Raw genomic sequence first — 12,905 nt, forward strand, 5'->3', positions numbered from 1 at the left:
GGCGGTGGTGGCGCACGCCTTTATTCCCAGCACTTGGGAGGCAGAGGCAGGTGGATTTCTGAGTTCGATGCCAGTCTACAGAGTGAGGTCCAGGATAGCTGGGGCTATACAGAGAAACCCTGTCTCAAAAAAAAAAATAAAAAAAAACAAATAAAAAATTTTTTTATAACTTTAAAAAATTAATCTATAATCTTGGAGTATACAATAATTTCCCTAAGACTACCAAAATACAAGCTACAAAGTAAAGGTTAAAATTCTTCTCTGCATATGCATACATAAGTTTGTGTACACAAGTGTGTGTGTGTGTGCACATGTATGTGGATATTGAGGCCAGGGGTTGATGTAACATGTCTTCCTCAATTATTCTATACCTTATTTTTTGAGCTAGGGTCTCTCACTAAACCTGGAGTTCACTAATTCAGCTAGACTAAACCTGGAAACCTCAGGATCCTGTCTCTGCTTCGCCAAATTTCCTCCATGTTGGGATTACAAACTCAGGCATTAAGTCCAGCTTTTATGTAGTTTTGGGATCCAAACTCAGGTCCTCATGCTTATACAGCAAGCACTTTACCCACTGAGTCATCTCCCCAACCCTGATAAATCTGAATGTATGAAATTTCTATACAGGGCTGGAGCAATTAAGAGTGCTTACTGCTCTTCCGGAGGATACAAGTTCACTTCTCAGCACCCTCAATCATGCAGCTCATAACTACCTCTAATTCTAGTTTCCGGGGACCCAACACCCTCTTTTAGTTCACACAGGCATGAGCTTAAAAGTAGCCAATTCACACAAATACACAGACATGCACACGAATAAAAGTTAAAACAGGAGCTGAAGTCAGTTGTGGTAGCGGTGCACATTTTTAATCCCAGCACTCAGAAGGCAGAGGCAGGTGGATCTCTGTCATTTCAAGGACAGTTTAATCTACAGGACAGCCAGGGATACACAGAGAAACCCTGTCTCAAAAAAAACAAAAATGGGTTGGAGATGGCTTAGTGACTTAGCAGCTAAAAACACTGGCTGTTCTTCTAGAGGTTCTGGGTTCAATTCTCAGCACCCAATGGCAGCTCATGAGCATCTATAACTGTAGTACCATGGGATCGAATTCCCTCTTATGGTGTGCAGAAACAAACCTTTGTTTTCCTGTCTCTAACACATGCAAACAATTGGATGAATAAATGTAGTATAAATGAGGGAAACTGAAAATATACCTGCCTGCTAAAGACCTATGTGGTGTGTACACGGTAATACCTGACTGTCTTCTTTAAAAGCATGGCATTCAGATGGCAAAGTCATCTAGTAAAACTGAACCCTTCACGCAAGCGAGTCCAACTTGAGCACCAGAGAAACAGCAGCATTTTATACGCCAGTGATAGAGGCAGGAAACAGATAGGTACGTATATAGATGTGCTAACATGTCAGAATTACAAATGTCATATGAGAAAGGGTCTTGCTATATAACCCAGGTTGTCCTTAAATTCACTATATAGCCAGGCCTAGAGAGATGGCTCAGTGGTTAAGAGCACTGATTGTTCTTCCAGAGTTCAATTCTCAGCAACCACATGGTAACTCACAACCATCTGTAATGGGATCTGATGCCCTCTTCTGGTATGTCTGAAGACAGCAACAATGTACTCATATACATAAAATAAATCTTAAAATTATTTTAAAAAGAATTCACTATTAACCAAGTATGACCTCAACTTTTACTCCTTTTGACTCTATCTCCCAAGTGCTAAGATTATGAGCTAGTACACTACATTATTTTTTTATATGGTTCTGGGGATCAAACCCTAGGATTAGTGCACACCAGACAAGCACTCTGCCAACTGAACTATATCCCTAGACCCACTAAGTACAAGACCAGGGCTGGCAAGATGGTTCAGTGGGTAAGAGCACTGACTGCTCTTCTGAAGGTCCTGAGTTCAAATCCCAGCAGCCACATGGTGGCTCACAACCACCAGTAACGAGATCTGACGCCTGTGTCTGAAGACAACTATAGTGTACTTATGTATAATAAATAAACCTTTGGACAGGAACGCAGGAACTGAGCGAGTAGGGTTGAACGGAGCGAGCAGAGGTCCTAAAATTCAATTACCAACAACCACATGAAGCCTTACAACCATCTGTACAGCTACAGTGTACTCATATACATAAAAACATATAAATAAATCTTAAAAAAAAAAAAGACCAACTCTTATTTATATCAGCTTATATCAGCAACGACAAAGTATAGTATTTGAACTATAAGTTAGAAGCTGTAGTTCAGGCCAGATGCAGTCTCAGGTTTACACTGCAATATACATGTCTAGTTCTAATCTCCGGCACCCGTAAACTTGTCCTTCTCCTTTCTTTTAGCAGGCTGTCTTCAGCTGCAATTTCATCTGCAGGACAGTCCAGAAACAGGTGGGGAGAATGAAGACAACAGAGAATGCACACCTCACTTCCCGCTGGCCAGAAGTTATCACATAGGAGTCCCCTACTATAAGGGACTATGGGAATTCAGACTACCTGGGTTGTCACGTGACGCTGAGAACCTGAGATTGATTGCTAATGTGAGAACAGGGAGAATGCATCATGTAGAGCAGTTAGCAGCGTCTGCCACTGCACGCTATCAAGAAAAGCCCTATTTCTTTTTCCTTAAATAGTCAGTTTTCCCAAAAGGCTTTATTAAATAATCTATTGCTTTTTCTTTGTTTTGTGACATTTTTCTTGTCATAGAAGAGTTAACCTTGCTTAGGGTGGTTCTAGATTTGTTCCCCATAATTTGAAGTCAGGACAGAAACTCAAGCCAGGAAGCATACTCCTGCTTGAATCAGCTACCTTCCCCAACCAACCACCCACCCACCCATCCATCCATCCATTTATTATTTTATTCATACTACAAGCCAACCGCAGGCCTCCCTCTCTCCCAGCTACCTTTCTTACACCTCTCAGGACAACCTCCCCAGTGGTGCCATCACCCACAGTGAACTGGGTCCTCCCACATCCATCAACAATAAAGACAATGCCACACTGACAAGCCTGCAGGCCAATCTGATGGAGGCTATTTCTCATTAGGTTCCCTCCTCCAGGTGACTCTAGTTTGGGTAAAGCTGGGTGAAGCAACAAACACCCACATGTACATGTACATGCACATGCACACATCTTGAAGCCCTAAAGAGTTTACAGGGTATACTAATCCAATATAGAACAAACAATAGTATAGAAAAGTGTAAGAGCTTTTAATAGAAACTGTACTTGTGGGGCTGGAGAGATGGCTCAGTGGTTAAGAGCATCAACTGCTCTTCCAAAGGTCCTGAGTTCAAGTCCCAGCAACCACATGGTGGCTCACAACCATCCATAACAGAGATCTGACTCCCTCTTCTGGAGTGTCTGAAGACAGCTACAGTGCACTTACATATAATAAATAAATAAATCTTTAAAAAAAAAAAAAAGAAACTGTACTTGTTACATTTCAGTTGAGAGTAATGAAGAAGGCTCCAGCTGAACTAAATAAAAGATGACTTATGAAAGTATGATGGTATATACTAAGGGAGGAACTGATGAAGACAATTAACTCTGCATAAGGCAGCAAGGTCCCAGGCCTCAGCAGCAGAGTTTCCTAAGCCTTTCTCCTGGTAGTCTGCCACCTTTTAGACCCTCTCATCAGAAACTCCAATCTCTGCCAAGCAGTAGTGGCACATTTCTTTGATCCTAGACAGGTAGGAGGACTTCTGTGAGTTCAGGGCCAGCTTGCTCTACAAAGCTAGTTCTAGGACAGCCAAGGCTACACAAAGAAACCCCAGTCTCTATGAGAAGGGGTTGATGGGTTCCTTTTGGTAACATTATGCTAACATTATGACCAAGGAAATGAGCTCAAATCAGATGTGGCCACAGGAGTCCACGCCACACATCAAAAAGTGTTCTCAGTAAAGAAAAATGGACACAGGGTGCCACACTCAACTAGCTAAGCAAAGAGGTTGGTGTGAGAAGATTAGCACATGGAGATGTGTGAGAGCTGAGATAAAGAGCAGGATATGTGGCAGAGCTGCATTTGCTCAATCTCCTACTGGAGCCTGTCTGTCACACTTGACGGAGACATGTCATGCTTGACTGAGACAGAAACTGCTACGGTGGAAGGAAGCATGAGTAGTGAGTTAGGGAAATGTAAGGTTCAAATATCCTCACAAGATCATATTGTTGAACAGCTGGTTCCAAGCTGGCGGCATGGTGGCTGAGCCTTTGGGACCAGAAACCTAGCTGGCAGCAATCGGTCACTGGTTGTAGGCCTTGAAGGTTAAAAGGGAGCCTGATCCTAATCTAAGTTCTCTGTTTCCCTGTCCACAGCCACAAGGTCAACAGCGTGTTCCTTAACCATACTCTCCGGCCTGCATGGAACTGCTCCATGATGCCTTCACCACCATGATGGACTGGAGCCCTAAAACTGCTTCTGTCAGGTATTCTGTCACAGCTGAGAGAAAAGTAACTAACTCAGGCATCAACTCTTGCAGACATACTAGCCTACATTGCCTCTCAATGGACACCCTTCCAGTCCATATAAAGTTGAAGGGCTCTGTCACGGGTTTAGAGTAGGATAATAAAAATCATGTCAAATGATGTTTTCCAGTAAGCCCTGGAAGCTAGTCTCAGTCCATTTCACATGGGATAGATACTGACAAATACTGGAGGCTTTATCTGGTAACAGGGTCACCACTTTGCAAATGTTTCCTGCTGATAAACCCATGGCCAGCTTTGACATAGCTCGCGTGATTTACACAAAGGCTCACACTATTCTTTCTAGTATGTGTGGCATGCTGTAGGAGAGGCTCGTGTACTTCAGTAAAATTCCAAGAAAAGGCCAGTCTGCGTTTTCATGGGCTTTTCTCATACCACTTCTTCCCAACTGTGTGTTTGTACATTCAGAATTCTATGTTGCATGTGTGCTATCTGAGAAGCATTCTATCTTTGGTATCTCCTCTTTTAACTTAATTTCCTCTTTCACATACTTTTCCAACTCCATTGCTTCAACTCTTTAACCAATTCTCAAGTATCTAATTTAATGTTCCAAAACTGCTAATGAATTGTGAACTATCATGTGGATACAGGGAATCAAACCCCAGGCTCTCCAGAAGGGCAGCCAGAACGCTTAATAGCTGAGCCACCTCTCTAGCTCCTACGAATGAATTCTGAATTCAGTGATCTGGTAGAGTCAGACAAACTGAATACCACTAAGATTCTTCCAACTCAGTAACTTTAGGTATGGACTTTAGTATTCTTATTTACAAAATGAGGATGCTATTTACCTAGAAAGGCTCTTCTCTCCTTTTTTAAACCCTTTTAATCAACTAAGTTTATTTGATAACATTATACATGTATACAGTACATTCATTCTATTTCCTCTCATCTTCTACCTTCTCTTACTTTCCTCTCACGTGTCTTCCACTTCTTCCCCTTACAGATCCTTTCCTCACATTTAAGTCTTTTGCTGTTTTATTATACTCTGATTTTACCCAGAATAGTACATGTGGTCATAGGTTTAGCCTCTGCGTTTTGTACTCAACTGAAAGCAACAACTGCCCCTTCTCTAGAATCCGTCAATAGCCAACAATTCAGTAGGGAGATGTAGATCCCCCTGAACTCCTCCCCAGCATCCATGACTGGCCTGTGTAGGCCCAGTGCAAGCAATTGTTAAGATCATGTTTGCAATGGTTGTGTCACACCCTGAAGACAGCATTTCACATTTCTCCTCCCAGTTCTCCAGCACACAGAAGGAGCTTTAAAAAAGATGTCTCTTTTTTAAGGATGAAGTCTTATGTAGTCTAGGCTCAAACTGACTATGGAACTTGAGCTTCTCTGTCCTCTAGCACCCACTCCCCTGCTGTACCACACCATAGTCAGGTTTTATGCAGTTCTAGTGATAGAACCCTGGGCTTTGAGTATGCTAGGCAAACACTCTATCACTGAGCCACACCTCCAGCTCTCTCTATTACTATTATTATTCATACTTTCTCACAGCCTGAAAACAGTGCTTATCCTCCTTAATGAAACAGTCACCATTTACCTAGAGTTTTTTTTGTTTTTGTTTTTTTTTTGTTTGTTTGGTTGTTGTTGTTCCAAACCATTTCTTCCTAATTGTGCTTTGCATGCCTGGTCTGAAACTCTGTGTGTATCTTTTCCAAGGAGCATTATGATTCTTAAGTTTTATGACCTTTGTATCTCCTCTTGTAGCTTGAGGACATCTTTTTTTTGTTGTTTGTTTGTTTGTTTTTGTTTTTCAAGACAGGGTATAGCCCTGGCCGTCCTGGAACTTACTCTGTAGACCAGGCTGGCCTAGAACTCAGAAATCCACCTGCCTCTGCCTCCCAAGTGCTGGGATTTAAGGCGTGCACCACCACCACCTGGCTGGACATCTTTTATATACTCTACCAATGCCATAGTTTCATAGACTAGTCCACCCATTCCTTCAAATAACATCTTCTGAATCCCTATTACATTTAGGGATATAATAAAAACAGTAAAATCTCAAATGTTTGATTTAGGGTTTCCAAATTAAGAAATAAAAGGCTTATTTAAACTGACTCGAGATCATCACATTTGAGCTGGGGACATGGCTCATTTGGTAGGGTGCCTGCTTAAAATACATAAAGCCTGGAGTTAGATTCCCAATGTCATGGCACTCTACACATTGATGATTCCAGCATTTGGGAGGTAATAGGAGGATCAGAAGTTCAAGGTTACTCTTCACTATAAAGCACCCTGAGCCTGATTGAAATATTCACCTTAAAGAAATGAAAAATGACTCAAGAGATAGGCATGTTTAACATAATTTAAACATTACATAAAGAAGATGTATATACAGCTGGGCGGTGCTGGAGCATGCCTTTAACCCCAACACTTGGGAGGCAGAGGCAGGAGGATCTCTGAGTTCGAGGTCAGCCTGGTCTACAGAGTGAGTACCAAGACAGCCAGGGCTATACAGAGAAACCCTGTCTCGAAAAAAACAAACAAACAAACAAACAAACAAAAAAAGATGTATATACATTTATCAAAACATTACAGATACAATTTTAATGTTTTTCTATCAACTGGTTTTTAAAAACCTGAACACAAAACAATTGTTCCAATGTTTTAAGATCTTTCAGTGAATATCCACCATTTCTACAACCAAGAGTAACAATTTTTTAAAAAAGAAAAATTGCCTCAACTTCATTAAAGGTCTTAAAAATACAGAACATAGGGCTGGTAAGATGGCTCAGCAGGTAAGAGTACAGACTGCTCTTCCGAAGGTCCTGAGTTCAAATCCCAGCAACCACATGGTGGCTTACAACCACCCATAATGAGATCTGATGATCTCTTCTGGTGTATCTGAAGACAGCTACAGTGTACTTATAATAATAAATAAATCTTAAAAAAAATTTTTTTAAAAAAAATACAGAACATAAAATAAAATGTCTGAGATTAAGTAGGTCAAGAGCAAAAAGCTTTCTTTTTTTTTTGCAAAAGGCTTTCTTAACATTCATGAATCAAGAATTATATTATAGAAGCCTCTTAGAAACTGCCCAGAAGGAAGGTAACTTGTGGCCACAAACCATTTAATCAAGTAAGGCATGCCCACTCTGCGTGCAAACACTGCCTATCAATTGCCCACTCTACCAGTAAACACCGCTCCTTTTTTCCAATAACTGAGTCAAGCAGTTGGCTCTCTTGCTTAGAAGACAGACTTCTAGTGTGCCTGAGTCCACCTAATAGACTGGCAAGTCTGCCCTCCCTGAACACCCATTTCAAATACTATCTTAGGAACCAAATGGTTTAAACGGTTTAAAAATTCCCAAGAATTTGTATTAAAGAGACTTCTTGAGTCCCACAAATGACTGGAATCTCCCAGATTCAGCTAATAAAAAGCAAATGTTCTTCCCCTTGAGACAAAATGCATTTGAAAGGAAACAAAATCTTACAAGTTATCGGTAGTTATATTTTTTTCTGCAAGACCTGAAGCCTAGGGTGTCTCACCCTGCCAAACCCAATATATACAACTCCTATTATGACTACCATTCCAACTCCTGCTATTTTATAACCAACTCCCTTCCCCCTCATACTAGCCCACTAAATCCCCAGTCAGTTTCCCTTCAGTGGAAACAAAATCTAGAAGTAAACCACCCTTCCTTAGTTATTTGGCCCTCTTTCTAACATTACACTTGTTTCTGCTATGCTTGACTTCTGTTTAACATAATTAATGCCCTAGTGCCTCTTTGTGATTGAATTCTACTGATTCTGGCAATTAAAAGTCTTTTATCCCTATAAATTTCTCATCAAAACTACTCCCAAACAGGTGGTGGTGGCGGCACGTGCCTTTAACCCCAGCACCTGAGCAGCAGGGACAGGCAAGTCTCAGAGTTCAGGATAGTCGAATCTTCACAGAAAAACTCAGTCTCAAAAAATAACAAAAAGCAAACAAACAAAACCAAAAACAACAAAAAACTACCCCCAAATGGAATTAAGTCATATTCAAAATGTCAAAACTGCTTCAGTAGCCGAGCAGTGGCGCATGCCTTTAATCCCAGCACTTGGGAGGCAGAGGCAGGTGGATTTCTGAGTTTGAGGCCAGCCTGGTCTACAGAGTGAGTTCCAGGGCAGCCAGGGCTACACAGAGAAACCCTGTCTCGAAAAAAACAAAACAACAACAACAAAAAACAAAAACAAAACAAAACAAAAACTGCTTCAGTAACAATATCCTTCCTTCAATTTTCATACATACTAATAGGCTTCAAAAAAGCAAAATCTGACTCCAAATCAAAACTTTTATAAAGAAAAGGTCTTCTTAAAAGTGCTAATTGGCCAGGCGGTAGTGGCCCACGCCTTTAATCCCAGCACTTGGGAGGCTGAGGCAGGCGGATTTCTGAATTCGAGGCCAGCCTGGTCTACAGAGTGGACACCAGGGCTACACAGAGAAACCCTGTCTCAGAAAAAAAAAAAGTGCTAATTGCACACACAACCAAATATGTCATATGCTTACGAATCAACTGTTAAATCCGCAGAAACTAACCCCTGGTGACTAAGATCACTGAACAGCGATCTTGTGAAAATGTGATGCAAACCCTCTAGAAGTCTTTTTTAGAAAGGAATCCTGTCAATTGATAGGAATTCCCAGCACCTGGGGGTAAAGACCGCAAGATAAAAGAGTTCAAGGCCAGACAGAACTAAAGGAGACCCAGAAGCAATCCACCCATCCATCCACCCATCCACCCATCCATCTATCCATCCATCCCAGAAACAGGAACACAAAGAGACTGGTTTCAAGAAAGTCTTGCAAAAAGCTAAAAGGACTGACTGATTTAATTTACAAAGACATCTTGAAGGTTCTTTCCAATTCTAATGTGACCAAATGTTCCTCAGGCTACAATGTACCTTTACCTTCAAAATAAAGGCTGGCACTCCTTTCACAGCAGAGGGAAATTCACAGCTTTTTTATTCAGCTGCTCTTCCAGTAGAAACTCTGGTTACCTTTCATCACTGAACAACAGTAACCTGTTTTGTAATACCTCCTTACCACATTATCTACTCATCAAACAGCCCCATCCAGGAGCTGCTTTTAACACAGGCATTAATCTCTTCAAACATACCCAGGTGAGTGTATACAGGTATCAGAAGTAGCCAATTCCCCTTAGAGAAGCAAGCCTACACGTTTATAATTTCTGTTCTATGCATTAAAAAGCAATGTTAAGACATGATGTGAGGAAACGAGTTTACATTTCATCCATGTAATAGTAAAAGCATGACCCTTGTATATCTAGTTTGTATCTTACTGTGTATTTTCAGAAAAAAATAATGGCAAGGAAAGAAAGACAGGTAGGAGTTGGAGCACATATCTTTAATACAAGCAACTTCACGAACTATTTTAAGATATTCTCTTTTTCTCATAAACTTAGAGATCTTATTCCTTATAAATGTAGTATCTGCTTTAAAATAATTTGTGAAGAACAGTTTTCTTGAAAAGATATTGGAGCCCTTAGAACATTCCATTAGAACATTCTTCTTAATGCCACTGTACCTTGAGTGAAAATGCTCAACACAATCGGTTGACAGAGCTAGCAGAAGGAAGCATGGGTGAGGGCTCAGCTATATAGCTAAGACGGGCTTTGAACGAACTCTCCTTCCAGCCTCAACTTTCCAAGTGCTAGGATTACAGGTGTTGGCCACTATACCCAGCTAGTCATAGTTTTTTTTTTATTTCATTTTAATAACTTGGTATTTCATCTTAATAGTTGCCAACCTCTGAAGAAATACCATGCCTACAAATGATAAGTTGTTGGGATTCCAGGAAGTCAGAACTTGACTTACTATTTTGTCAGAACATAACCCCTAGTGGGTTATGTTAGAAAGCATCTCTAATACATGACCAGCTTTGTCTGGACTTTCTTTTTCCTCATAAAAGTCTTAACTCACCCATTCGCCTGTTCTCTTCTAGCTCCAGCTATTCAACCTCCCTGATACATTCTATATCTCCACAATGTTGCTCATTAGCCATTTTACACCGCTAGGAAAAACATCACATTCTTCCAGAGCTCATAACAATCTGACTCTTCCCTACACCCCCTTTTTTGGAGACAGATTCCCCCATAATCATCCTGCTGTTTTAGAACCAACTATGCAGACCAGGCCAGCCTGAACTCAGAGATGCACCTGAGGGCTGGGATTACAAACAAGTGACATCAAGCCCAGACTGCAAACTGACTCTTAACACATCTTCTCTCACACAATTCTTTTTTGAAAGCAATCTTTTGACTCTTAACACGTTACACATTCAAGGGAGGCCAAGTCTTTTCTATGCACTCCCATCCTAACCCTCAACTCTTCCCAGAGTCTTAATAACTCAACCTGACTTGACGATGACCCTTTCATACACTAGGATTAACAGATCTATCAGAGCTGCTGATTCAGGCAAAGGGACAGATTGCTATTGCTTAGTATCTATGTTGAAGTCAAAACTACAACAATCACACTCCTGACAAGGGGAACAAGCAACTTGTAAAATTATTCTTCCCGATATTTCCACAACTGGTTTAAAAAATACTGCCAGAAACCAGGGGGTAGTGGCACAAGCTCTGAATCCCAGCACTTGGAAGGCAGGTCTTGTGAGTTCGAGGTCAGCCTGGTCTACAGAGTGAGTTCCAGGACAGCCAGAGCTACACAGAGAAACCCTGTCTCAGAAAAATCAATAAATAAAAATACTGTCAGGAAAACCAGGTGTGTGTGTGGGGGGGGGGGTGTTCTTAGTCGCACTTGGGAGGCAGAAGCAGGAGGATTGCTTTAAGTTGAAGTCAGCCTGGTCTACAAAGCAAGACAGCCAGGGAGAGCTGTTACTTAGAGAAACCATTTCTCGAAACAAACAAAATGCTGTCAGGAATTCAGAACTCTGTAAGGTAGTTTAAAAGTTCATGGATATGGTTGATGATTCAACTTCAGTTAATTAATATAAGGACTCATGACAACGTACCACTGGATTAAGCAATGCCCTTCATGACAGCTCTACTGCGTGGTGCCTGGGCCACCTAATCCAACCTGGATGGTGGGATGGGGGTCTCACTAATCGCACAACAGGCAACTTTCAAGACAAGACACCCGAGGAGGTTCCCTGCCAGGGTTTTTCCTCGTAAAAGAAGTCCAGAATGTGATAGGAAGAGGCTGTCGGGCTGTTACTTCCACCACTGCCCTGCCTAACTTTCTCAGGGCGTCAGCTTCCTTTTGGGGGCTGCAAGACTCTACAGGAAGCATGTACTTGAGGGAACCCGGAGCAGGAACCGAGAAGGTAACGCCTGGACTTCGAGGGAAAAGATTTCCTCCGCTTCCCACTGGGAGCGGCCTGCACTTTTTTGCGGGATCCACATGGTTAAGAACCAGAGACTTGGGAGAGGAAGTCCAGCCTCCGGGGACCCTTCAGAATCGGAGCTGGGCAGACCTCCGGAGTCCCGCGTGCCCGAGGAGCCCGTGGAGACTGGAGAGCCAGGCAGAACAAGGGGACATCGCACACCTAAGAAGCCAGGTAAACCGAGAGCCTCGCATGGCAGAGAGCCTCTCATCGCTGTGGGGCCGGGTAGAACTGGGGGAGCCCCGCACGGTGAGGAAGCCCCTCGTAGTTGATGAGTCCCGCGCTGCCCTTGAGTCTCCCTCCCGCTCAGCCGGAGGCCCAGTGAGCGCCGGGTCCCCGTCGCTCAGCACACCTGAGCCGCGCCCAGCCGCCAGCCGGCCACTGACCGGCCCGCGCGGCTGCCCGTCCTCCCCCGCCCGGCCCGGGCATCGGCTCGCGGGGGTCCCGGCCCACCGCCCCGACCCCGCCCGGCCTCTCTCGGTCCCATCGTACCTGGCCGGCAGCCGCGACAGTGGCGGTGCTGCTCCTCAAGTACCCGTTCCTCACTTCCCCGTTCTTCACGCAGCCGTTCGCCCGCATCGGGCGGCGGCAGCAGCAGCCTCCGGGCTCCGGCCGCATCCTCACGGCAGCACCCGGCAGCAGCGCAGGCTCTGGAGGCGGCGGCAGCGGCGGCGCCAACTCCCGCTCCGCACCGCACCCACCTCTCCGAAACCGGAAATGGCTGCAGCACCGCTGCCAATTCCCGGTCCGGCCGTCACGCGAGGGCGGGGCCACCCGAGAAGACGGGGCTCGCCAAAGCCCGGCCGCCGGAGGGTAATATGGGGGCGGAGCCTATTGGCGATTGACCAATCCAAAGGCGAGAGAGGCGGATCTCATGCTGATCCTGGCGAATCGAGAGCCAGAAAAAAGCGGCTTGCAGACATCAAGGGGACTTCTTCAGAGGAACTCGATACCTGGGCATTTGATTGGAGCCCTAACCAAGTCGTAGGTGGAGCTTTGCCGCCTATTGGTCCAGATTGGGAAGTGGGCGGAGCCCGAAAAGAAGTAGCCAATTAG

General features: G+C 43.6%; 1 protein-coding gene across 1 annotated transcript in view; it reads right to left on the bottom strand.

Annotated features, from left to right (window-relative positions):
• The window catches only part of Sptlc2 (serine palmitoyltransferase long chain base subunit 2), a 90,550-nt gene extending 77,919 nt beyond the window's left edge, over nt 1-12,631 (bottom strand). The window contains exon 1 of the mRNA XM_031357880.1: nt 12,342-12,631. Within this exon, the coding sequence (XP_031213740.1) occupies nt 12,342-12,467 (126 nt within the window). The 5' untranslated portion in view covers nt 12,468-12,631. The remainder of the gene's footprint in view (nt 1-12,341) is intronic.
• Nucleotides 12,632-12,905: the final 274 nt, after the last annotated feature.

The sequence above is a fragment of the Mastomys coucha genome, unplaced genomic scaffold (assembly GCF_008632895.1).
Source record: "Mastomys coucha isolate ucsf_1 unplaced genomic scaffold, UCSF_Mcou_1 pScaffold6, whole genome shotgun sequence".
NCBI classification, from domain to species: Eukaryota; Metazoa; Chordata; class Mammalia; order Rodentia; family Muridae; genus Mastomys; species Mastomys coucha.